The 20,039-nt window shown below is 51.6% G+C and overlaps 8 protein-coding genes across 8 annotated transcripts; 4 read left to right on the top strand and 4 right to left on the bottom strand.

Moving 5' to 3' along the window:
• Positions 1-219: 219 nt before the first annotated feature.
• Positions 220-1,129, top strand: HD553DRAFT_143994 (uncharacterized protein). Its single transcript, XM_046176687.1, has 4 exons — positions 220-598; positions 657-759; positions 828-904; positions 957-1,129. Exons 1-4 carry the CDS (start codon positions 273-275, stop codon positions 1,054-1,056), a joined length of 606 nt encoding a protein of 201 aa, XP_046033036.1. The 5' UTR covers positions 220-272; the 3' UTR covers positions 1,057-1,129.
• A 2,640-nt stretch (positions 1,130-3,769) lies between these two features.
• Positions 3,770-4,504, bottom strand: HD553DRAFT_346041 (uncharacterized protein; the record flags this gene model as incomplete). Its single annotated transcript, XM_046183161.1, has 3 exons — positions 3,770-3,905; positions 3,975-4,102; positions 4,169-4,504. 3 exons carry the CDS (start codon positions 4,502-4,504, stop codon positions 3,770-3,772), a joined length of 600 nt encoding a protein of 199 aa, XP_046033035.1.
• Positions 4,505-5,492: 988 nt separating this feature from the next.
• Positions 5,493-8,037, bottom strand: HD553DRAFT_326833 (uncharacterized protein; the record flags this gene model as incomplete). Its single annotated transcript, XM_046181741.1, has 5 exons — positions 5,493-5,991; positions 6,081-6,457; positions 6,683-6,754; positions 6,784-6,801; positions 6,892-8,037. The coding sequence occupies 5 exons, from the start codon at positions 8,035-8,037 to the stop codon at positions 5,493-5,495; spliced, it is 2,112 nt and encodes a 703-aa protein (XP_046033034.1).
• A 593-nt stretch (positions 8,038-8,630) lies between these two features.
• On the top strand, positions 8,631-10,935 carry HD553DRAFT_277762 (uncharacterized protein; the record flags this gene model as incomplete). The annotated part of the gene is made up of 6 exons (XM_046178010.1): positions 8,631-8,770; positions 8,846-9,170; positions 9,251-9,395; positions 9,531-9,810; positions 9,946-10,087; positions 10,162-10,935. The coding sequence occupies 6 exons, from the start codon at positions 8,631-8,633 to the stop codon at positions 10,933-10,935; spliced, it is 1,806 nt and encodes a 601-aa protein (XP_046033033.1).
• Positions 10,936-11,028: 93 nt separating this feature from the next.
• Positions 11,029-12,407, bottom strand: HD553DRAFT_352978 (carbon-nitrogen hydrolase). Its single transcript, XM_046183734.1, has 2 exons — positions 11,970-12,407; positions 11,029-11,881 (listed from the first exon to the last, which is right to left on the bottom strand). Exons 1-2 carry the CDS (start codon positions 12,198-12,200, stop codon positions 11,147-11,149), a joined length of 966 nt encoding a protein of 321 aa, XP_046033032.1. The 5' UTR covers positions 12,201-12,407; the 3' UTR covers positions 11,029-11,146.
• A 554-nt stretch (positions 12,408-12,961) lies between these two features.
• HD553DRAFT_364000 (beta-lactamase superfamily domain-containing protein) lies at positions 12,962-13,830 on the bottom strand (the record flags this gene model as incomplete). Its single annotated transcript, XM_046184040.1, has 1 exon — positions 12,962-13,830. One exon carries the CDS (start codon positions 13,828-13,830, stop codon positions 13,006-13,008), a length of 825 nt encoding a protein of 274 aa, XP_046033031.1. The 3' UTR covers positions 12,962-13,005.
• A 2,261-nt stretch (positions 13,831-16,091) lies between these two features.
• HD553DRAFT_319510 (uncharacterized protein) lies at positions 16,092-18,437 on the top strand. Its single transcript, XM_046181029.1, has 9 exons — positions 16,092-16,290; positions 16,364-16,404; positions 16,465-16,686; positions 16,747-16,895; positions 16,984-17,173; positions 17,242-17,389; positions 17,456-17,514; positions 17,581-18,027; positions 18,097-18,437. Exons 1-9 carry the CDS (start codon positions 16,176-16,178, stop codon positions 18,286-18,288), a joined length of 1,563 nt encoding a protein of 520 aa, XP_046033030.1. The 5' UTR covers positions 16,092-16,175; the 3' UTR covers positions 18,289-18,437.
• Positions 18,438-18,727: 290 nt separating this feature from the next.
• HD553DRAFT_143865 (uncharacterized protein) lies at positions 18,728-19,639 on the top strand. Its single transcript, XM_046176686.1, has 2 exons — positions 18,728-19,435; positions 19,511-19,639. The coding sequence occupies exons 1-2, from the start codon at positions 18,831-18,833 to the stop codon at positions 19,518-19,520; spliced, it is 615 nt and encodes a 204-aa protein (XP_046033029.1). The 5' UTR covers positions 18,728-18,830; the 3' UTR covers positions 19,521-19,639.
• The last annotated feature ends 400 nt before the right edge of the window (positions 19,640-20,039 follow it).

Genomic DNA, 20,039 nt, shown 5'->3' with positions numbered 1-20,039 from the left:
AAGCGAAAACGACCGAACGCTTCCGGTCGACCAGCCGGATTGAAAGCGCTTGATCCTGATGAAGGCGTCGTTCACATGGCCCCGCTCCAAGGGAAAGGCGACGATCGAGTGGCCAGCTTCGAGGCTTGTTTCGGTGATATGGTAAGCGATCGCGATTCCCCGTGTTAGCTTTACCGCATGGTGTTGATACGATTACTTCCGCGTTTCAGTCTGATTTGACCGACCTGGAAGAAGACAACGCTATCAACGGTGAAGCTATCACGACATTCTATATGGCGAGCCGCGCTGGAGACGAAAAAGATAGTTCGCGTCGTCCTACTCGACACGCGGCTAGGAAAGCTACTGCCCGTATTCAGGCTATAGCCAGTCCAGACCGCACCAGCGATTCTGCTTCGGACATGGCGAAGAACACATGGAATCAAACCCTTCATGTCGACGTGGAAGACGAGAGATCGGACGACTCACAGCGTTCGATGGGAACGAGGAAGATCAAGAGGAGAGCCCGAAGGACCGTCACCCTGCCCGATCCCGCTCCCGATCAGACTGTACACAAGGTTGCGAGGGGAAGGACAGCCGCTCATCACCCTTCGCTAGTCCAGTGAGTCTCAATCCGGTGAATGCACTCTTATCTCATACTGATTTACCGTATCGTTTAGGTCAAGTATAGTGCATGTGTGCCCAATTCCTGGGTGTGGTGCCTGCTTCAAACGAAGAGAACACGTCAAGAGGCACGTCAGAGGGATTCATACCTTGGAAAAGGTAAGTCTTCGCTGCTGGATTCGAATCCAGATCGTCACGAATACTGAGCTAAATGTTGCGTCACATAGCCTTATCATTGCTTGCATAATGGTTGCGGGAAAAGCTTCGCAAGACGGGACAATCTAGGATTACACTATACCAGTCAGTCCGACTTTGAAGCCATCTCGCGCAGCGATACTGACGATCCTGTCTTACAGAGGTTCACAAGATGTCAAACAGGAAATGCTTGCAGTTGCTTGCCTCGGGAGACAAAGAGGTTTGATACGAAGATCATTGTGCCTGCCTTATGCATATTAGGATTTATGCTTGTATCAAGGCTGTGTAGACGGTCCAAAACTACGTTGTCTCCACCATATTTATGCGCCTCTTTCTCTTACACATCACTTCCACGTGCGTCAATGCCTCAGGTGGCAAAACTGATTTGGCAGCCAATGAGTTCAGGGGAAATCCCTTTACAACGTAACATGACGTCCACCCTACGGGTGACAGGCGAAGATGACAATGAAATGTCTGAGACGGAGCGATAACCACGGTGATATACATATATTCGAGTACAAGTCTCAGTGAAGGGACGTGTAACAGTTTACTACGATTTCTGCCATGTCACGAGCTGAGACTGGGGGAGGAGCATGACATAGGGAAGGTTCCACTTTTTCTTCAACGCGTACGCTAGCTCGACAACCATGAAGCGCTCTCTCATAAAGTTCATAGCTTGTTTGTTCTTGTATACCTCGGCCCATGGCTTTCCCCTATAGGTTGGCACAAGATGCCTTGCCTCGCGTGCATTGAATGTCTTGAGCAGCAGCTTTGCCTTTGAAGAGAGGTCAGTCAGGAAACCTGGGCTGATAAGTCGCTCAATTTCGTCAATGTTGTAGAGTTCCAGGAACTTCTTGATTCTCTGGGGGAAGTCTCGGCCTGGCGCGCCTGCGGGTATGACTTTGGACCACTTTTCTTTGTCTCCGTGAAGTGAGGCGAGAGTAGCCTTGAACTCGTCGACTACGTTACGTTTCGTCTTCAAATTGATTGACCCAAAGTATATGTTGACAGATACCGTGCCGCTAGTAAGTACGAGGCACCGGTTCGTGTATTGTTCAGGACGATTGGCCACGGCAGCTTGTCTCAAGTCTACTTTCAAGTCTGGCCACTTCGACCCAGGGTCATCTGAAGACCGCTCCAAGACATAGATGGGGCCGCTAGCGGTGTTCGTGGGGCAAACTGAGTGATGCGTCACAGAATCGACGAAGTCCATGCCATCGGCAGAGCTGGGATGAGGCGGGTTCAGCGAGATGGCTGTCGAGGCGATTATGTCCCTTGCTGGCTGGTGGAATGATTCGATGTTTGAAGATCGACAACCGACTTCGACATTAAATGGGAAGTCGGACCGAAAATTGACCTCATAAATGCTCTCAAGCGGGTATTGTATTCCGGTCGACACGAACGACATTGCGTCGAATCCCCAAGCGCTCGATAGCTGCTGTGGCCCTCCGACAGCGAGTATGGGGTCTGGTTGGGGGATATGTTCGGGTTGAGGCAAGGGGTGCAGAGGACTGAAAATTGGGTTTGTCTCGTCCTGCAAAGAATCAGGTGATATACCTACACTGGCGGCTGGCGGAAAATCCACCCACAAAGGCGTCTCTGGCAGCGGTAGAAATGGAACTGAACCTTGTGAAGGGTCTAGACATCGGAAGGCTTCGTGATCAGTCAAGTAGGCACCATTTTGCGGTACAACCAGGTATGAGTCGCCTGCGAAGCACCCCGAAGTATACGAAGCTGCCACATCGGTCTCAAAGGATGCCCCTTGATGATCGTCCCCGTGAGGATTGACGTACCCTTCTACAAAGGGATACTGCAATGTAGAACCGTAATCGGTCATGAAGTCTGCTTGAACTTCATCGTTCCCAGGAAGGCGATGTGGTGCACCACTCGATTCTGATAGACACAGCGTTGCAGGTTGATTCCTGCTGGTTTGCGGGGACTGCTGGGAGTGAAGCGAATACATCGCTGCTGCCAAAACGGGAGGGAAAAGTTAGTAGGTCTAGCCCGATACCCCTCAGCTAAGCTGCCAACAGCATTTCTGATCAGAAATCAGAAAGCTACCTTGTATATGGTGGTGGTGATCTCGAGCAGAAAAGCTAACGAGTGCTCACGTGATATCTTGTCAAAGGATCACCATGTCAGCTGACGCCTTATATCGTCACGTTCACTTAGGAGCATACAAGTCTTCAGCTACCCACGCTACTGGGCGAGATCACATGGTAATAATGGAACTCACCGCCACTAACCTTTCGCCATCGCGGAGGTGTTACCGGCATCCAAGAAGCTTGCTGACACCTTTTGGACGATAAGGAAAGAACAATCGCAATGGTTTGGAAAGGTAAGAAGTTTCTCTTCAATCAAAAGCACGGTCAAATATACAGCTTTATGGAGTGCTATCACTAGAAATCATGATAGAGAATCAAGTTGTCAAGCTTCCAAGCTTCTTTCAATCTGTAGGCTTGATTGATGGTGAGAAAGTCCTTCTCTAGTACCTGAAATTTCCCATGTACCCCAGATCGTTCCAACCAGGCTTTGGCGTTTGGTTTGGCTATCAAGCTCTTGTCGTAAGATTTCTTGATACTGCCAACCCTTTCTATGAGAAGCGAGACATATCCTGCGCCAAGGAACCGGCGGAAGGCCTCATCCTCTAGGCGGTCGAGGAATCCTGCGACTCTTCCGAGAAAGGTATAGTCCCCAGGCAGCACTTTGTTCAGAATTTCTAGAGATTTCAAGCGTTCCTTGAGCGCGCCATATCTCTTCGATACATTGGCCTCGGAGAACCGACCAAATCGTATGTTAACCGGACCATGGCTCTGGCTCTGGCTTATGACACTGATCCACCGGCCGAGAGGATTTCTAGGTGGATCTCTCGGATCATCGATGTTCACGATTATGTTAGGCATTCGTGACCCATTTTCCAGTGTATAGTCGATATCCGGCTGGTCCAGAGGATTCTCGACGTTTTGCGGATCAGTCATGAAGCGGCTCCGCTTGCAGTAAATGCTGCAGAGATCGAAACTGGTCCCGTAGAGACCGTGTCTGCAGGGTATTGACGCGAGGAGTAGCTGAACCGTTGATTCCCCGAGTTGTCCTCCGCAGCAGTAGTGAAGCTAATTCCGCGAACGAGTGGATTATCAGAGAACACAGAAGGCGCAACAAATGCCTCGGAAGCAGTATACTGAGATGCAAGATGTAACGGCAAGGCAGAGGGCAAAGTCTGCCCCTGCTGGTCGCCTCGATACAGATCTCTAGCGGTAGGGGCTAGTTCGCGGATATCTTCTAGACGTTGGCTTGGGACCGTAGGTACCTGTGGCAAAGCGCGCGTAGAAGGGTCGTCTAAGAAGGCCTGACACGGGAACGGGTATGGATTTACGGGTGGCATCGTGTTCCAGCCGAAGCCGGAGGTATCTACTGGAATGCGGTCTGCGTAAGAGTCTGCAGGCGGTCCAAAGTCGTAGAACGAAGTCTCCGGCAGATGCAGGTTTGTCGCATAGCTTGCAGCAGAAGGACTCAAGGTATCTTCATGGCTGCTTTCGACGTGAGCCCCATTGGTCACGGTACCGTGCCATAGTGGAAGCGAAGCATGATCGATAGTGATTGATGTTTGATTAGAGGCAGCCAGTCGATAATTGGAGTTCTCCAGCGAGTTCGACCCACGTCTTTTCCTGCGGTTTTGGGAAGGGTACTGTGAAAGAGTGTTGGAAGACATGTCTTAATGAGCGCCGGAGCGGAAAGCTTGAGATCATCGACGGAGAATTTCAACAATCAGGTTGTGGTTGCCCGTGAAAGAGGCGCATATATAGAAAAGGTTTCCATCAGTTTAGATTATGCAGGCCACGTATCAGCAACCATCGCCGCTTCAACTCCACGATTTATGAAAGGAGCTTCAAGTCTTATCAGGTGATCACTACTGGTCATATTTGATGGCGCCATTCCGTCACGACCTGGTCGATTGAGCCTCACGTAACAAGGTCAGACTCTAGTGATCAAATGATGAACAGGTCAGAGCTACTGTACCGCTCTGGTCTTTTTGCAACGCAACACATACGATCAGCTTCAAGATCAGGGATGACGAGCGACAACAATCTAGTCAGAGGCCCAATAATGGAATGGGAACAGGCACAGACCATGGGCGGATTATGGCAACATAGGTAGGTGAGCGAGTGAGCGCATACCTGATTGAGGTATCCCATCAGGGAATATGCACAAGCTTGCAATCAGTTTTCGATAGCGAAAGTGCGATATCAGACCTCTGTACTAAATAGATCGCTCTCTGGCGAGCTGCACTACAGGCTGGAGTCACCACGCGCGTTTGTTCGGCGCATACGTCATGCCTTATCAAAGGGATGCCACGTCGTATCAGCAGATGTTGGCCCGTTACACCGCTAGCTCGTGTGATCCGCAGCTTCTTCAAAGAGGCCATGCAATCCGGTTACCACAACGAACAGGGCGTGAAACTGACGCTGGTGGTGATAGCGAACACTACTATACTGTATGCGTTGTCAGGGCAAAATGACCGGAGAAGGGATAGTACAAGTTTAGCATCGACTCTGCTATCAGAACGGTCTGCTTGTTCAAACGACAGTGTGGGGGGAAGGAGACATATGTAAGGAGAACTGAGGTGGTAGTATCGAAGGGTGAAATAATGGACGACGGCTGCGGGAAAGCTTGTCGATATAGACCCTACGGTGAACCGATCACTTGACCCAATTCGGTGGCAAATTGATCGAGCCCATAGCCTGCAGTTGCGCCTTCTCCAGATTCCACTTCTGCTTCAGATCAAACGCCTGTTTGGCGATGGGGTAGAAGGAATTCAACCAGCTTGTATGCTCCACATAGAGGCGCTTGTTCGCCGGCTGGCCCCCATTTTGACCTGGTTCAAGTAGTTCGCAAGCCTCCAGCAACATTTCTGACTTTCTATGAACCCCTTCGACCAGCCTAGGGCTGAGGAATGCAATAAGCTCCCCGACTTCAAAGAGTTCGGAGATCTTGTCGATTCGCGCAGGGAAAGGATCGTCCCGAGGAAGCATTGCGGTCAAGTATGTCTTGTCGATGTGGACGAGGGCCCGAAGAGTCTCTTTTGTCTTACCGAAATCTTCAGCAGAAGCATGGGTTGTTCCCATAGTCAACCAAGCTTCAACAGGCGGCATATCTCGATTCTGATTGCTTCTGATGATGAGTTTCCAATTGCGGCAACTGTTCCAGGTAAACGGACGATTGGAGGAGCTGGCTCGATCCAGGTCGACAGCGTAGGTCAGTGGCAGTTCCTTGGATACCATGATTACGGGGGGGGGCTTTCATCGTCGTTCGGGCCTGTCTGGGCAGAGGAGCCTTCTGGTGCAGAAGAATCCGACGCCGAGGCGGCATTCAGATTGATTTGGGACCCAAGCGTGTTGACCGACGAGGTTACCCTTTCGATGCTCGTCGCAGGATCCGCCAGCATGTCCAGCGCAGATGGCTGGGCCGATCGCGTACTACCCTCCTGGGTGGAGTTCACTGTGATACCGGAATCAGCACATGGCCATACTAGCATAAGACGTTCGATCGTTTCCCTTACCTGAAAGAGATTGTTGAGAGGGTTGGGAAGACATGGAAACTGTTTGGAGATGGCAAGGGATTTGGACTTCGCGTGATGAACAGAGAGCTGAACTGCTGGATTAGTCTGATGGGAAAATACGGGAGAGTCTGTTATATACTTTTGCCCGCCTTGGCGGTTAGTAGTGTGAGAGAGCTAAGGGGAACCGATCGCGTCAATTCTCCTCAAAGGAGCACAATGCGTCAGCGGATGACACCATCGGCTTACGTGGAATTGCGACATACATAAAGGGGGTGTCAGATCGAATGGTTTTGGGCAACGGGTGTCGTATCTGGTCATCAGACTTTATACTTGCTGGGGGAACTTTCCTTGCGAGGGTTGCGAAGACGAGCGATAAGTAAAGAAGTACGGAAGCTTGGTCGACTGTACATTCCTTCATGTTCGGCGCTCACTTCAATGTCAAGTGAAATCTATATGTTGAAATCTAACGACATTACATGCTGAGTCTGTGATCGCCTTCAGTTTTGCTTTGATTTAGGAAGTCTCGGCCATGGATTAACAGACAAAGTCGCAAGGTCTAGGCCCCAGAATGTTTTCAGCTCGAAAGCTTGACTGATGGTGAGAAAATGCTTCATCAAGCCCCGCATGGTGTTAATCTCTGGGTGTCGGCGTGCCCAAGGTTTCGCCTTTGAGCCTTTGGGTTTCTCATCGTTGTACTTCTCGTATGAGTTCAACAAGATGCGGAACTCTCTGTAAAGGTGACTGGCATAGCCAGAGCTGAGGAATCGTACGTATTGGCCGTTTTCGAAACGAGCAGAGAACTCTTTAAACTTCCCGTAAAATGGGTCATTTCCGGGCAAGAGCTTTTGTATAGACTGCCAAGTAGGGTCTTCCAGAATGCCCCCCAAGTTGGTGAACGCATCAGTGGTTTTGAACTGGGATCTCGATTCATACCTCACATCTACAGGCTCAACCCCCTTGCGAATGATCCTGATGCACTTGTTTTGCCACTCCCGAGGCACGGGGGGCGGATTTGCAAGATCAACAACCAGATCTGGCACTCGTAACCCTCCTTGCGGTATGGGAACCGAGTCCGATCGAGAACCACTTCCGGAAGTTCTGCCAGAAGCGGAAACGAGTGTGGGCCGAGAGCTAAGCGTATCGCCTGTGACAGTGCTCCCACCTGTAGAGGAAGGAGGCGAACTTGCGAGAGGTCTCAGCGACGTGACATTCGCGGAAGAAATTCTGGCTGAAGAGACAAAGGATTTAGACTGTGACATCGCTCTGTTCTGTTCTTCAGGATGATCGGCTATCTCCAGCGGTTGGCTTGGTAGAACCGGCAGACAGATAGCAGCTGAAGCCGCGGTCTCGAAGACGTCCGGAACTGAATCACTTGGTGCTTTAGACCTGCCTTCAGAACCGGATCCTAGAGTATTGCCGGTCTCGATCAGGTATGGCAAGGAATTCACCGTAAAAGTAGCCGGTGTTATGGGCGCTGCCGAAAGTATCCGATCAAACTCGTAAATAGTAGGATGATTGTAGAACGAGGATCCTACCAATCCGTCCTCTTCCTTTGAATCCAGCTCCAAACCGTAAGGATTTGAGAGAGTCGAAGAGTCAGAGGCCGAGACCGCAACGCGACTGCTTCCTTGGTCACGGCCACTTGACGCAAGTCGCCTGAGGCGCTTGCTTGGCGGCGGTGTCATCGATTTCGATCGCGTGGCAATAGGGTTCGGTAACGTGTGCGACTGTCTGCGTACACAACCTTGCCTCATGACAGTCTTCATATAACAGTCAGAGAAGATAGTATATATGATTTTCGGCTTTTCGTCATTATATGTGGCGGACTATGAATATGATTGGACCCTTGCGCTCTCGTCGCGATTCATGAAAGGAGTCCTGTGCCAGACGACGGCGTCGATCGCGCTTTTCACATACATGCATTTGATGAGCGATGTGCATTGACGAAGACCGTACTGCGGGCTCCAGTAGGGATCTGCGCCCGAGGATCAATTCCTCCAAGACCATAAGAAGCCGAGCGAACCGGCGGCGCCGCACTCACTGAAACACGAATGCAGCGCGAAGTGAAACCGGGTGAAAAAGCGACGCGGACATGGGAAACAGTTATTGCATGTCCACCTCTCTATCACGGCGACCTCCGATATCGTCATCCTTGATCATTCAAGTTGGTCGTCCTTCGCTCTGATCGTCAAGAGTTGCGTCAATTCAATGCATCGAACATCAGTACTTGTAGCGTCTGCTATCTCAAGGGAGACAGGTCTTTAGTATGACCGATCCGATGGACCATGATCTGGACTGGCGAATCAGCAGAGAGTCGGCCTTGAACTTGGCGATCGAGCAGAACGACCTCGTTAGCTTGAGAAAATGGTCGGTCGAGCCCGGCGGCTTCGGGACGAACGAGCTTCGACAAAAGGTCTGGTAAGAGGACAAACACACAATCAGAAATGACTATCGAGTCTCTACTGATACTCTGTATTTCGTTATCTGTGGCAGGCCGTATCTCCTACACGTCAACCTCAGCGCAAGCACCCAAAAATCGAGCATCGACTCGGACAACAAACACGATCACAAAATCGACGACGACAACAACAAGCATATCCAAGATCCAGAAAAACCAAACGTTAAAGATAGTCACGACGATATATCCGCTAGTAATGAGCCTCATAAAGAAGAACGTCAAGTAGGACTCGACACCAACCGTTCCTTTGTCCACTATCCGGAAAAATTGACACCCTCGGAGAAGAAGAGGCTTCAAGCAGAGCTTAACGAGCTGATCATGACCGTACTCCGCCGGCACACTGGTCTGTCTTACTTTCAAGTCAGTAATTGGGGTCCATTGTCTCAGATATTCTTGATAGATTTGACTGACTTGTCGGTTGGAACGGCGATTTGCAACAGGGCTACCACGATATCATCTCCGTCCTCTATCTATCCTTTTTTCCATATGTCCCACCATGTCGTCAACCTCGCTCCTCATCCTCAGCCCGAGGTTCTCCATCCACCTCCCGCTCTCAATCTCGTTCACAATCACGCAACCGTATGCGTGCGGACTCTCAGAGCAATAACGGCGGAGGGTCCAAGCCGATCAGTAGGAACGGGTCCTTTAGCCAGATTAAGCTGGATGGGCTTATGACGGTCAACGGAGAAACACGGATGAAACCTCTGTCTCCTGGGAAAGAGCCGCATTTGGTCTTGGAGGACGTTGATAGCGATGCCAAGGTCAAGCCGGACCCCGATCGTCCTGTAGAAAAGTCGGCTACAGTTGAGCGAAAGACCAGGAACCAGGATAAACCAGAGTGGAAGCAGCTCGTGGATTGCTGCGAGGCGTTGAGCTTGTTGAGGATCAGGGATGGGATGGGAAAGAGTCTTGGACCCGTCGTTGGCTATTTGAGGCGAGTCATTTCTACCGTTCCACTGTCAAACGGTGATAAGCTGATCAACCACAGACATGTACTCTGGTAATAGGTTGATGAAACGTCTGATGAAAGCTGTCGATCCGAAAGTCGCTCATCTAGTCAACCGGTAAGCTGAGCTTGCTGGTCACCTTTCTCATTGTTTCCATTAAAACCGTTCATTTGCCTGTAACCTGATAGCGTCTCCCCAACCCCGTACTTCGCCCTCTCTTGGATGCTCACCCTGTTCTCGCACGACTGCGACACGTTCGTCCCGGTCCAACGCATTTTCGATTACCTCCTCTGCCGAAATCCGGCTATCGTCATATATTTGGGAGTCGCCGTGAGTACAACGGGATCTCTCAGTCTGATTGACCGAGAAAGTAAAGCTGACTTGACCCATAATTGTGGTCTCAGCTGATCGTACTGAAAAAGGACCGCTTGGTGGCGCTCGAGGACACGCTTGACGAGGACCCAGGGGTATTGCACACCAATCTCTCGCTCCTCCCTCCGTTGATCGCCGACGACCCCGACTCTTCGCCAGACGATGGTGTCGGCTTCGAACCGCATATCGCACCGAAAAGGCGGGATTCCTACCTGGACCCTAGCGAACCCAATCCTCTACCGCCCGTCATCCTCTCCGAGCTCTTCCGGTTGACGGACAGCCTCTGGGAGAGGTTTCCCCTCAGTCATCCGGAGATTCGGGCGGACGAGATTCTGGGCTCCAAGAGCGTGGTCTTTACCTACCCGGATGTGACTCATAGTCCAGGGCCGAACGTTATGGACGGAAAGGCCGCTGCCGAATGGGCGAAGAACGGGGTAGACGAGGATCAGGTCGTCGTCGAGCCTGCTCCTCCATACTCGGACGCCGAGGATGAGGTTCAAGAGGAAGATGAGAGCAAGCCCGAACCTATGAAGAGGAAGAGGAAGCGACAACAATCGATCAGAATCAGCAGGACCGCCTTGACGTTTGCGGTAGTCACCGTAGCTATCGGGATCGCTATCTACCGGGGCCAAAAACTACCTGGGCAGGATAGCCTGGCAACATACGTCATGTTCCGTATCATCAGACCTTGGCAGAGGAAGCTGGAGATGCAGCGCGTTTGGCAGAACATCCGGGCAGCTGGGGATCATGAGACGTTTGGAGGACGGATCGTACGAACTCTGACTGAACTAATTGGCTGGCGATGATCGTTATATTATACTTCGTTGTTATTACATTGTGTGCCAGTCGAGTGATGGGATACAGATGATGCGCACGTATGCGCGGTACGATAAGTGATACCAGAAAGTGAGAACGATGCGACGTAGAGTCCATGTCCACGGAACACATGTCCACGGGAATGTGTTCCGAACGATAGCGACCCAAATCTTCTCTCCCCGTACGAGCTTCCCCCTTCCCTTACTTCCTCTCCTCGTGCTTATCGCCATAAGCCTCGTTCTCGTAATCCCGGATGGGCAACTCCTTCCTGACCTCCCCGACCCTCTTCAACTCGATCTCCGCATATCCCAAAGCCGTCCCCTCCCCAATCTCTGGGAACTCGTCGATATGGTCCTTGAACTCCTTCTGAGCGGACAAGTCCATCTTTCCCTTCCCCTCGACCACTTTTCCTAGGGCGACTTGCTTTTCACCGACGGGGTCGAGGACCATGCTGAACCCGAAACTGGGGGGTCTTTCCTCGTTATGTACCCCGATCTGAGCGGGACACACGACGAAATACTGGTTATCGATCGCTCGGGCCGTGAGGAGGGTCTCCCAATGCGCCCGGGTGGGGAAAAACCAGCAGGCGGGGACGATCACCGCATCGGCCTGACGATCCCGGAGTTCCAACCAGAATTTCGGGTAACGGAGGTCGTAACAGATCGCGAAACCCAACTTGAAGGTCTCTTTCTCTCCGGTCTTCTTGTTGGTGGAAGTGACGTCGATGAGCTTGATATTGTCGTTACCAGGAGACCCCGAGGTGCAGGCGTCCGTCTCGGTGACGTCCAGGTCTGGGCGTTTGATCACGCAAGGGTGGATCTTGTTGTAAGAGTGGATGAGGGTGCCTTCGGGGTTCATGGTCAGGTAGGACATGTACCACTTCTTGGGTTCTTCCTCGGAGGGAAGGTGAGCGCCGAAGGAGAGGTAGAGTTTGGTCTGCGACGAGTAGTAGCGACAGATTGTTTGTCAGCTGGCGAGCTCGCGATCAGGGGGCGACCACCAGACTAGACACGACACAACGTACCTCTTTCGCCAACCCACTCATCTGATCAACAAACTTCTTCAACCTCGATCCCTCGTAATCCGCCCTCTCCTCCTCCTTGGGGTAATCCTCGTCAAAGATGATATCCGTGCTCTCTGGCCAAAAGACCATCTCCGCCCCGTTCTTGGCGGCTTGCTTGGCCATCTTTTCGCATACGAAAAAGTTGTGCTCGGGAGAGGCTTTCGAGGTCATTTGGGCGATGGCGACCTTCATGATGGGCGAGGACGGGATGAGGATGTGGGTGTGGGTGTGGGTGTTTTGCAGGGGGAGCTGGGGTTGGGGTTGCGAGCGATATGATTTGGCAGAGGTTCGTTTCTTTTTGCGTAGATGATCTAATTGCGAAGAGTGGGTGTCTGATGCGAGGCCAGGCCGTTCAAGCAAGCAGCAAGCAGGTAGCTGTTATATACTTCGTCGTCGTCGCCACCTTCCATCCCCGTCCAACTTCCCCCCAACCTCCCTCCCCCTTTGTGTCGGAATTCCAAATTTCGCTGGAATCTCCCTGGACATCGCGGGACATCGGTCACATCGAGAAAATTGGATCGAGATCGAGATCGGATCCGCGAGAGAAACGCCGAAGCGAGGCAAGGGGGAAATGACGGTGGTGGCGTCTCCGAGGCAGTATCGGAAGGGAAACAGCAGGAGGAAGTATATTTACATCCGATGAAACCCTCGGGTGGATCGAAAGGACAACGCCGATTGCCGAGGGCGACATCATCGTCATACCGTCAGACGAACCGAACCACCTCTCGTGTCTCGTAGATTGTTCGCGATCGATTGATCGTGCAAGCGGGCATGAAGTAAGGATTCTGGGAGTACAACCGCATATCTTGACCGTAGATACTACTAGCTACTAGGCCCATATTGCTACGAGTATACCCGCTGTCAAGAGGACATGAAGACGAGATTCCTGCAAGCGGACAGTCCCGCAATCAGCCTGGTTGCTCATATCGCACCGTATCATATCTGCCCGAAACCCGCTCACTGACCTCGAAATGCCCGGCGGTATCGACTCTTCACCTCACATCACCCTGACCTCCTCGGCTCGCTTCAACCAGACGACCTGATCCGCCACCCCAGCCTTCTCCAGAGCTACCTTCAAGTCATCTTTGAGCTCGACGAAATGTTTCCATTCCTCGAAATGCATCGGGACGAGCTTGTCGGCCCCGAGATCTTTATGCAACTGGGCTCCGGAAGCTCCATCGAAGGTGATCTGGCCAAGTTCTCCGTTCTTGGACGGGAACGGGACGAGGACGCCAGCAAAGTTCAAGATGGATACCGCGACGTGCCACTTCTCCCGAATCCGCTTGAGCTCGTCGATGTAGATCGTATCCCCGGAGACGTAAACAGCGTTAGGCCGGGAGACTCCGTCTGAAGTCGTGGTGTGGCCAAAGGAATCCGTCTCGATGACGAACCCGGTACATTCCCCGATCTCGAAATGCTGGCAAGGCGTACCCGTGATCCGGAATTTTTTCCCTTGCAAGACCATCTCCACCGTCTCCCAAGGCTTCAAACCCTTCACACCCGGCCTCGGCTGCAACTTTTTCTCGCCATCCATGGTCGTCAATACGTGCCTTCCATCCAACACCTTCCTCCCCTCGGTATCCAGGTTATCATCGTGGTCTTCATGCGAAAGGAGCACGCAGTCGATGACGGGCAACTGATCGAGGGTGAGTGCGGGAGAGATGGTGGAGGTGAGAGGAATACCGGGGATGGATTCGTAAGTCCCAGCTGGGCCGAAGACGGGATCGGTGAGGAATCGGACGCCGTCGATGTTGATGATCGAGGTGGCAGTGCCGATGTGGGTGATGGAGATGGTCGAGCTGAAGTTGGCGGTAGGGGCCATGATGAGAATCCAGCGGGTGTGTTTAGGTGGGATGAGTGAAAGTTAGGTGTTTCGGTGGAGTACGGTGCGAGCGTGTATCAGGTTTTGTTTCTGCAGATTGTATCTTCGAGAAGGCCGGACCGTTATACATCCCCTCAGCCCCTACTTATATACCCACATCGCCTCAATCTCTCTCTGAGCACCTCAAAGTTCCAGAAGACTCAGGCGAGCCGAACGACCTAGCTTAGCAAATCTCGATATTGTCGATGCAATTATTTTGATTACACGGCGGAGCGTTAGCAAACTTCCACCTCGGTCATCATCGCTAAACTCGCTTTTCGCCAGCTTTCCATCGCGTGCGACCTCGCTAAACTCGCCGCGAATCATGAAGCGAATGGGTACATGGGTCAGCGGTTCGTCAATCGTTGTGCTTCGATCGCTCGGCGGCGAGAAAAACGAGGTTGGCTTTTGCATCACACCGTCGCGCAATAATTGCCGGATTGATTCCTCTTGCGGGAACAAAAAGGTTAGCAAGCTGTCGGAGGGCGCTGTGACACGTTGGTGGCGAGATCGCAAGATCGTTCGGTTTGCTTTTATCTCCGTGTCTTGACAATTCAGATGGTTGAAAGGAGCTCGCCCCGGTTAGGTCTTGTTATGATGAGTATCGACACATGAAGCTTACCGGAATAGTGCAGAGGTGTATGTACGGCAGTTTTCGATGGGACGAAACAGAAAGATCGCAATACTAAAACAACCTGCGGGTCACCGACGAGACGCATGCGTGCAGCCGTCCAATGGCTAATTCGAGGTCCCTAGCGAGATCGACTGAGTGATGGCTGGATGTAGCCGAAGATTCTAGAAGAAGGTAAAAAATACTATATAGTCTTCCGCCACATCTTTATGACATTGGTTATGGTCTCGTTCACGATCGGGAACATCTAAAAATCCTGGATGTAAACGCTCCGAAATCATGCCTTTATCGATGTAGACCTGGGCAGGAGCCTTCCTGTGGTGACGTTAGATCTCATGTGTAATGTGAGGAGGCAGGACATCACATAGGATAGAGCGTAAATCCTACAATCTGTCCGAAGAAGAGTTGTCTTCCCGGTTGATTCGAAGCCGAAAGCAAGTCGAGGAGCTCGTTCCCACACACGGAGGAGGGAGAGCACATAACATCGCATCCAGCAGAGCAAAATCAGTGCGGGAGGTTTCAGTCTTCAGATATCCCGTCTGATAACCTCTCTCCTCTCCATGGCTTCGACATTTCCCTTGCGTTTGTCGATGTCGACGGTACGCTGCGAGAAGGAAGTTGGATGATCGGGAGGCTTGATGAAACCATTGTTGAATGGCTGTTCTCCAAGTCGGTCTACGATCGAGATTATCGGCTATTCCAATCCGTCTTTGTCGTTTGCACAAAGACGTTGGCATGTTGTTCGAGCGCGACGTCGATCGCATTCCTTTATCCTACGTCACGCTGATCAGAAAATAAAACAAGACGACGAACCGAGAGCCCTCCTTTGTACCGCGTCATGAGTGTAGGTTCTTTGGATAACGGCGATTGCTCAGTAGTGTAGATATACCTACCCAGCGTTGATGTTGAGCGGTGGCAAATGCATGCAACGATTCGCGACGAATGGGACATCACGTACTTACAACACCATGGGCAACACGAACTCTCGATCCAGGCATTACTCCTCCCGAAGGCGACACCACTCTCGACCTCGTGCACATCACGGGAACGGTATGGGATTGTGCTTCGAAGATCCGAGTTACGATGATCGTTACGATCGAAGGCGAGTTTTACCTCGTTTGAGCCTTTGCTTTTCTCGACCTCAAGCTGATCTTGATGATATATCGCAGGTACCCGCACAGACATGAGGCTTATTACCGAAGGCAACCATTGGTTCAGCCTGTTTATGTGCCACAGCACCCGGGGTATCGGTACAGGAAGCGGCACTACTATTGATCGAGGCTTGTGATATGTGGCGATTTTGTATTTCGTTCCGACTGGCGTATGTAATAGCCCTCTACACGATACAGGGCGATCTAATTAGTCCATGACTGTGAGCCAGTGGCAGGCCGGATCGATCTCAAGTTCAATTGTCAAGGACATGTCTAGCGATATGAGGTGGTATCGCACGGAACGCCTGAACCTAGAATTGGCCAGAGCCTCCTCGCGATCCGTTCACTGGACGATGACCGGGGAGGGTCGACCTATACTAGCTATACTTGCTGATCTTGCTGATCCTGTGAAGAAGTTGCAACGGGAAAAGCTGCATTTGCCTAAATTTACCTGTCGCTCAGCTCACAAGTGGTTAGGTCTTGAGAACGATACGGCCTCGCTTGCACCTCTCACGTCCTATTTAATGCCGCCTATCAAGACCACCTCCCGGGCCGGTGAGCCTGCAACTAACCGCAGACCAGGCCGGACGAGGACAGGTTGTCTGACATGCAGGACAAGAAGAGTCAAGTGTGACGAGGGCGAGTCCATCCGATCGTGCTTCCTTACCATGTTGAAGCGTTAGAAAGCTGATCTATGAGGAGACGTGATTAGGCCGGCCTTCTTGTGATCGGTGTGAACGGTACGGAGCCGAAGTACCTACAATCCACAATGCCGAAACATCGAAACAAGGCTTATACCAGTCTATTTCATAGTGCAAGTATGCACCTCGAGTGACTCTCGATCAAGTCGTAAAACGGGTCAACGGGAAGAAGGCCCCGAAATCTGAGGGCTCAAGCACATCGAGCAAGCAGCAAGATCATCGTGCGACATTGCTACCGGACGAGGTTTTCGTCGACCGCGTATTGATCTTACAAGATGAGACTATCGCATCAGGAAGTGGCCCAAGGAGATCAAATGAGGAGCGGAATCATATGGTGAGCCCTGAGCAGTGCACTGATGTGTTCCTTCTTTATGAGACTAATCAAGGGACGCAGCTATTCGGCGTGCGGTATCTTTGTCGTTCAGACGAAGAGGAAGCATACAATCCAATAGACCTGACCACCCGGGGAAATCCCTTGAGCGGGATGCATGGGAATCTGCTGAAGGACGCGCTGGCGGCTTTAGGGACAATACGAAAAGCCATGTGAGTCGGTCCGGCTCGTCTTCGTTCACTCGAGCTTGCGAATAGACTCGAGCTCACGGAGAGATCTTGCACCTCTTGACTCGTTTAGCGACCAGGGGACGCAAAAGGAAGAACGTAACCGTTTGGAGAGAATGAGTGCGAATTATCGACGGTCCGCGTCGTCCGGGCTGAGAAAGGTAGCAGTGGACAAGCTTAAGGATGACGAGGAGGAAGGAGAAGAGCCTGGTCATGCGTGGGACATGATGCTGGTTACGGGAATCTCGTTGATGGCCGCCGATGTGAGTTTGATCATCTAGCTGGACTTAGCGACAGACCTCCACGCTAACAGTAGTTTTTCCGCCTGCAGTCGGTTGGCATGCATCCTGGATGGAGGGAGCCATGGCAAATCCTGGTTAAAGCGGTTCGGGCCCGCCATAAACAAAATCCAGATTCTCTACATCAGACCGCTCGTTCGGCGTACTGGATGGAGATACTGGTCATCCTCGACTGCTTTGGTCAGTAGGCTTGCGAGTACGCGGTACCGGATTCGTCTGACTAAACTTGACCGTTTTCTAACGCAGCTAGCATCATCGTAGGATGTAAACCCGTCATCAACAACCTTTACAGTACGGGATCAACGGTCAGTACGGCTCAAGGGATCTTGCCGATAGTCGTTGAGGCTATATCTTCGTACGACCATGGACAGCGCCACTATCTACCGCCATCTCGTATCGACAACAGTCTCATCGAGATCCTTACCGAATCCGCCGGTCTCATCGCCGAAAAAATCCGCCTGGATGACGAATATGGTCCAGTTGACCTTACACAATACGAAATCATGTCGCTCATGGATGACAACGGGGAAAGGACTCTCTTCGGGAACTCGCCACAACGTCAACAGCGACGTGCACTAGGGTTTCAGTTCAAAGCGACTCATCAGCGGATGGTCGATTGGAAGCGAGACGAGCGAAATTTGCAATTGTTGACTTCCGAGGCTAGGAACAAGTCTTTGGCTCTCTGGAACACGTGCTGGTTATACTATCTCTCCGAGGTTTACTTGGAAGATACAGCAAAACCAGAGATACAAGAGGCGGCGATTCAAGTTCTGGCTCATTGCGAGCAGTCCGACTCGGAAGATATATTTCTGGGTTGGGTAAGTGTATCCGGGTCGAAGCTGGGTGTGAATGTCGTATCCTGACCATTCACTTCTTGGTCCCTGTAGCCTCTTGTGTTAGCCTCCTCGATCCTTTCAGATACGCAATCTCGAGTCCGTGCGCTGGTCGTCCTCGCAAAGCGGTTTCATCCGAAGATGACGGTCTTGATCAAGGAGATCTGGGAGCGATACGATGCCACTAGCGAGAGGAGTCTGGTCAGAACGATGAGAGAGCTGGGTGGGGTTGTATTGTTGTCATAATCTGGCCAGGATAACAAGAGTCCCCGCGTCTGTTATTCATAGTCTGGCTATCAGATACACACTACACACTACGGCTAAATCGAGAGCTGTTTGTTCTGCGCCGATGGGATCAGGCGTTGAAGCACAATGAATCACTTGACCTACTTTCACTGCAACCCGTTATCCGTAACAAGTCAGCTGTGTGCAGCGGCGTTCTTCCTCATGCCATGACATGAGACTCACAGATGCAAGCAACAACAACCTACACTAATCCATTGCTATTGAGGCTCCTTCTGCTTGGCCTACGATGTCGACGGTTCAGTAATTGTTGTGTATATCGCATGCGACACCTCTTGTGTTCCCAAGCTGAGACTCCTCGCTTTTGATCATCGCAACTGAATGCGGTGCAGGAGATTGAGGACGATCAATCATGCTACTGTACGAGTACTCTAACAGCTAACAGCAAATAGCAAGCACACTGTACGCAGTCAACACTTGGGTATATCGGACACACGCTCCTTCAACCCGCATCTTTGAGATAGTTACCCAGTGCCTGTCCCATCATGCCTCAGCCTGCAGAGCTTGACGTGACACAAGCGAATCTCATTCTGCCAATCGAGCTGATTGAACAGATCGTCGACGAGTGTTTGGCATTGCGGCAGAGACGACAGAACGACCTTGATTTCGACCCAGAACGCTGGTATCGGTCCGGAGAGGAGGAGATTATTCTACCCTTGATCCAGAGCTGCAGGCTATTCGCGCACATCATCATCCCCAAACTCTACCGGCACGTCAGGCTCAACTCGCAGTTCAGCATTGAGCGATTTCTGGATGGTGCTCGATTCGAATCTTTCCAACTCATCAGAACGATGCATGTTGCCAAGGTTTCTGCCGAGTGCTTGGATTCGGGCCATGTATCCTATTGGTATGACATGATACTCCCAGTACATGCGGAACAGCGAATAGTCCAAAGCCATCTGAGCACACCTCGTGGATTCCTCACGCCGTACCCAGACCTGATGTCTGGCATGTCCGGCAAATATGTTCAAGGAAAGGGTGGGATAGAACATTATCTTGAGGACTGGAAGAGATCACGTAGGCCTCGTTTGAAGTGTTTGGAGGTAGACGGGGACCTCTTCAATTGTTTATTGCCGAGCCTCGTGAAAATGTGAGCCTGAGGTAGAGGCTTGAACAGGGCGCGGGTATTGACTCACGACTGAACCACAGCTTCTCGGTTGACCAGCTTGTGGTAAACGGATTTCACATCGGTTGGAGTCGCCAATCGCTTACCGAACCATATGATCGATACGCCAATCCCGCGGCTTTGGAGGTGGACGGTGATATAATACTGCACTGTGACATGACTTTCGACTTCCGCTATCAACAAGATTCACCTGTGGCGCTGGCGGCCTCGAAGCTCACCCCAAGAAGTGTGACATTGACTATCGGTTGGTGGCAAGACGGCGAGGCTGATTCTACCGACGGACCAGAGGACTTCTTTGACGGCATCCTGACGTATCTCCACCAGGATGCGCCGATCACTGGACTCACAGACATAATCATCAAGCCTTATGTACGCCATGACCGCCCGGACGGACACGCTTATTGTCTGCCAGGAGCAATCAAGCCGGTCATCCCTAAGGACCGGTATTCGAACGTCTATTTCGAATCGGATTGCAACTGTGGCAATGGCAAAGAAACCGGCTGTGAGTTTGGAGCAGGGCATTGGTAACAAGTTAGCTGATTATATGCCTCGAACCCTTCCAGTCTGG

Source organism: Filobasidium floriforme (genome assembly GCF_021052385.1).
Source record: "Filobasidium floriforme strain CBS 6241 chromosome Unknown HD553scaffold_27, whole genome shotgun sequence".
Lineage (NCBI taxonomy): Eukaryota > Fungi > Basidiomycota > Tremellomycetes > Filobasidiales > Filobasidiaceae > Filobasidium > Filobasidium floriforme.
This window is presented reverse-complemented; position numbering and strand designations above follow the sequence as displayed.

Bases quoted from the DNA above. Each gene is read 5' to 3' on its own strand.
- HD553DRAFT_143994 (XM_046176687.1), top strand. From the start codon at position 273: ATGGCGAGCCGCGCTGGAGACGAAAAAGATAGTTCGCGTCGTCCTACT. The intron at 599-656 runs GTGAGTCTCAAT...CGTATCGTTTAG, and splicing joins CATCACCCTTCGCTAGTCCA to GTCAAGTATAGTGCATGTGT. The intron at 905-956 runs GTCCGACTTTGA...CCTGTCTTACAG, and splicing joins GGATTACACTATACCAGTCA to AGGTTCACAAGATGTCAAAC.
- HD553DRAFT_352978 (XM_046183734.1), bottom strand. From the start codon at position 12,200: ATGAAGGTCGCCATCGCCCAAATGACCTCGAAAGCCTCTCCCGAGCAC. The intron at 11,882-11,969 runs GTACGTTGTGTC...TACTCGTCGCAG, and splicing joins TGAGTGGGTTGGCGAAAGAG to ACCAAACTCTACCTCTCCTT.
- HD553DRAFT_319510 (XM_046181029.1), top strand. From the start codon at position 16,176: ATGCCGCCTATCAAGACCACCTCCCGGGCCGGTGAGCCTGCAACTAAC. The intron at 16,405-16,464 runs GTACCTACAATC...TCTATTTCATAG, and splicing joins GTGAACGGTACGGAGCCGAA to TGCAAGTATGCACCTCGAGT. The intron at 17,515-17,580 runs GTCAGTACGGCT...GACCATGGACAG, and splicing joins TTTACAGTACGGGATCAACG to CGCCACTATCTACCGCCATC.
- HD553DRAFT_143865 (XM_046176686.1), top strand. From the start codon at position 18,831: ATGCCTCAGCCTGCAGAGCTTGACGTGACACAAGCGAATCTCATTCTG.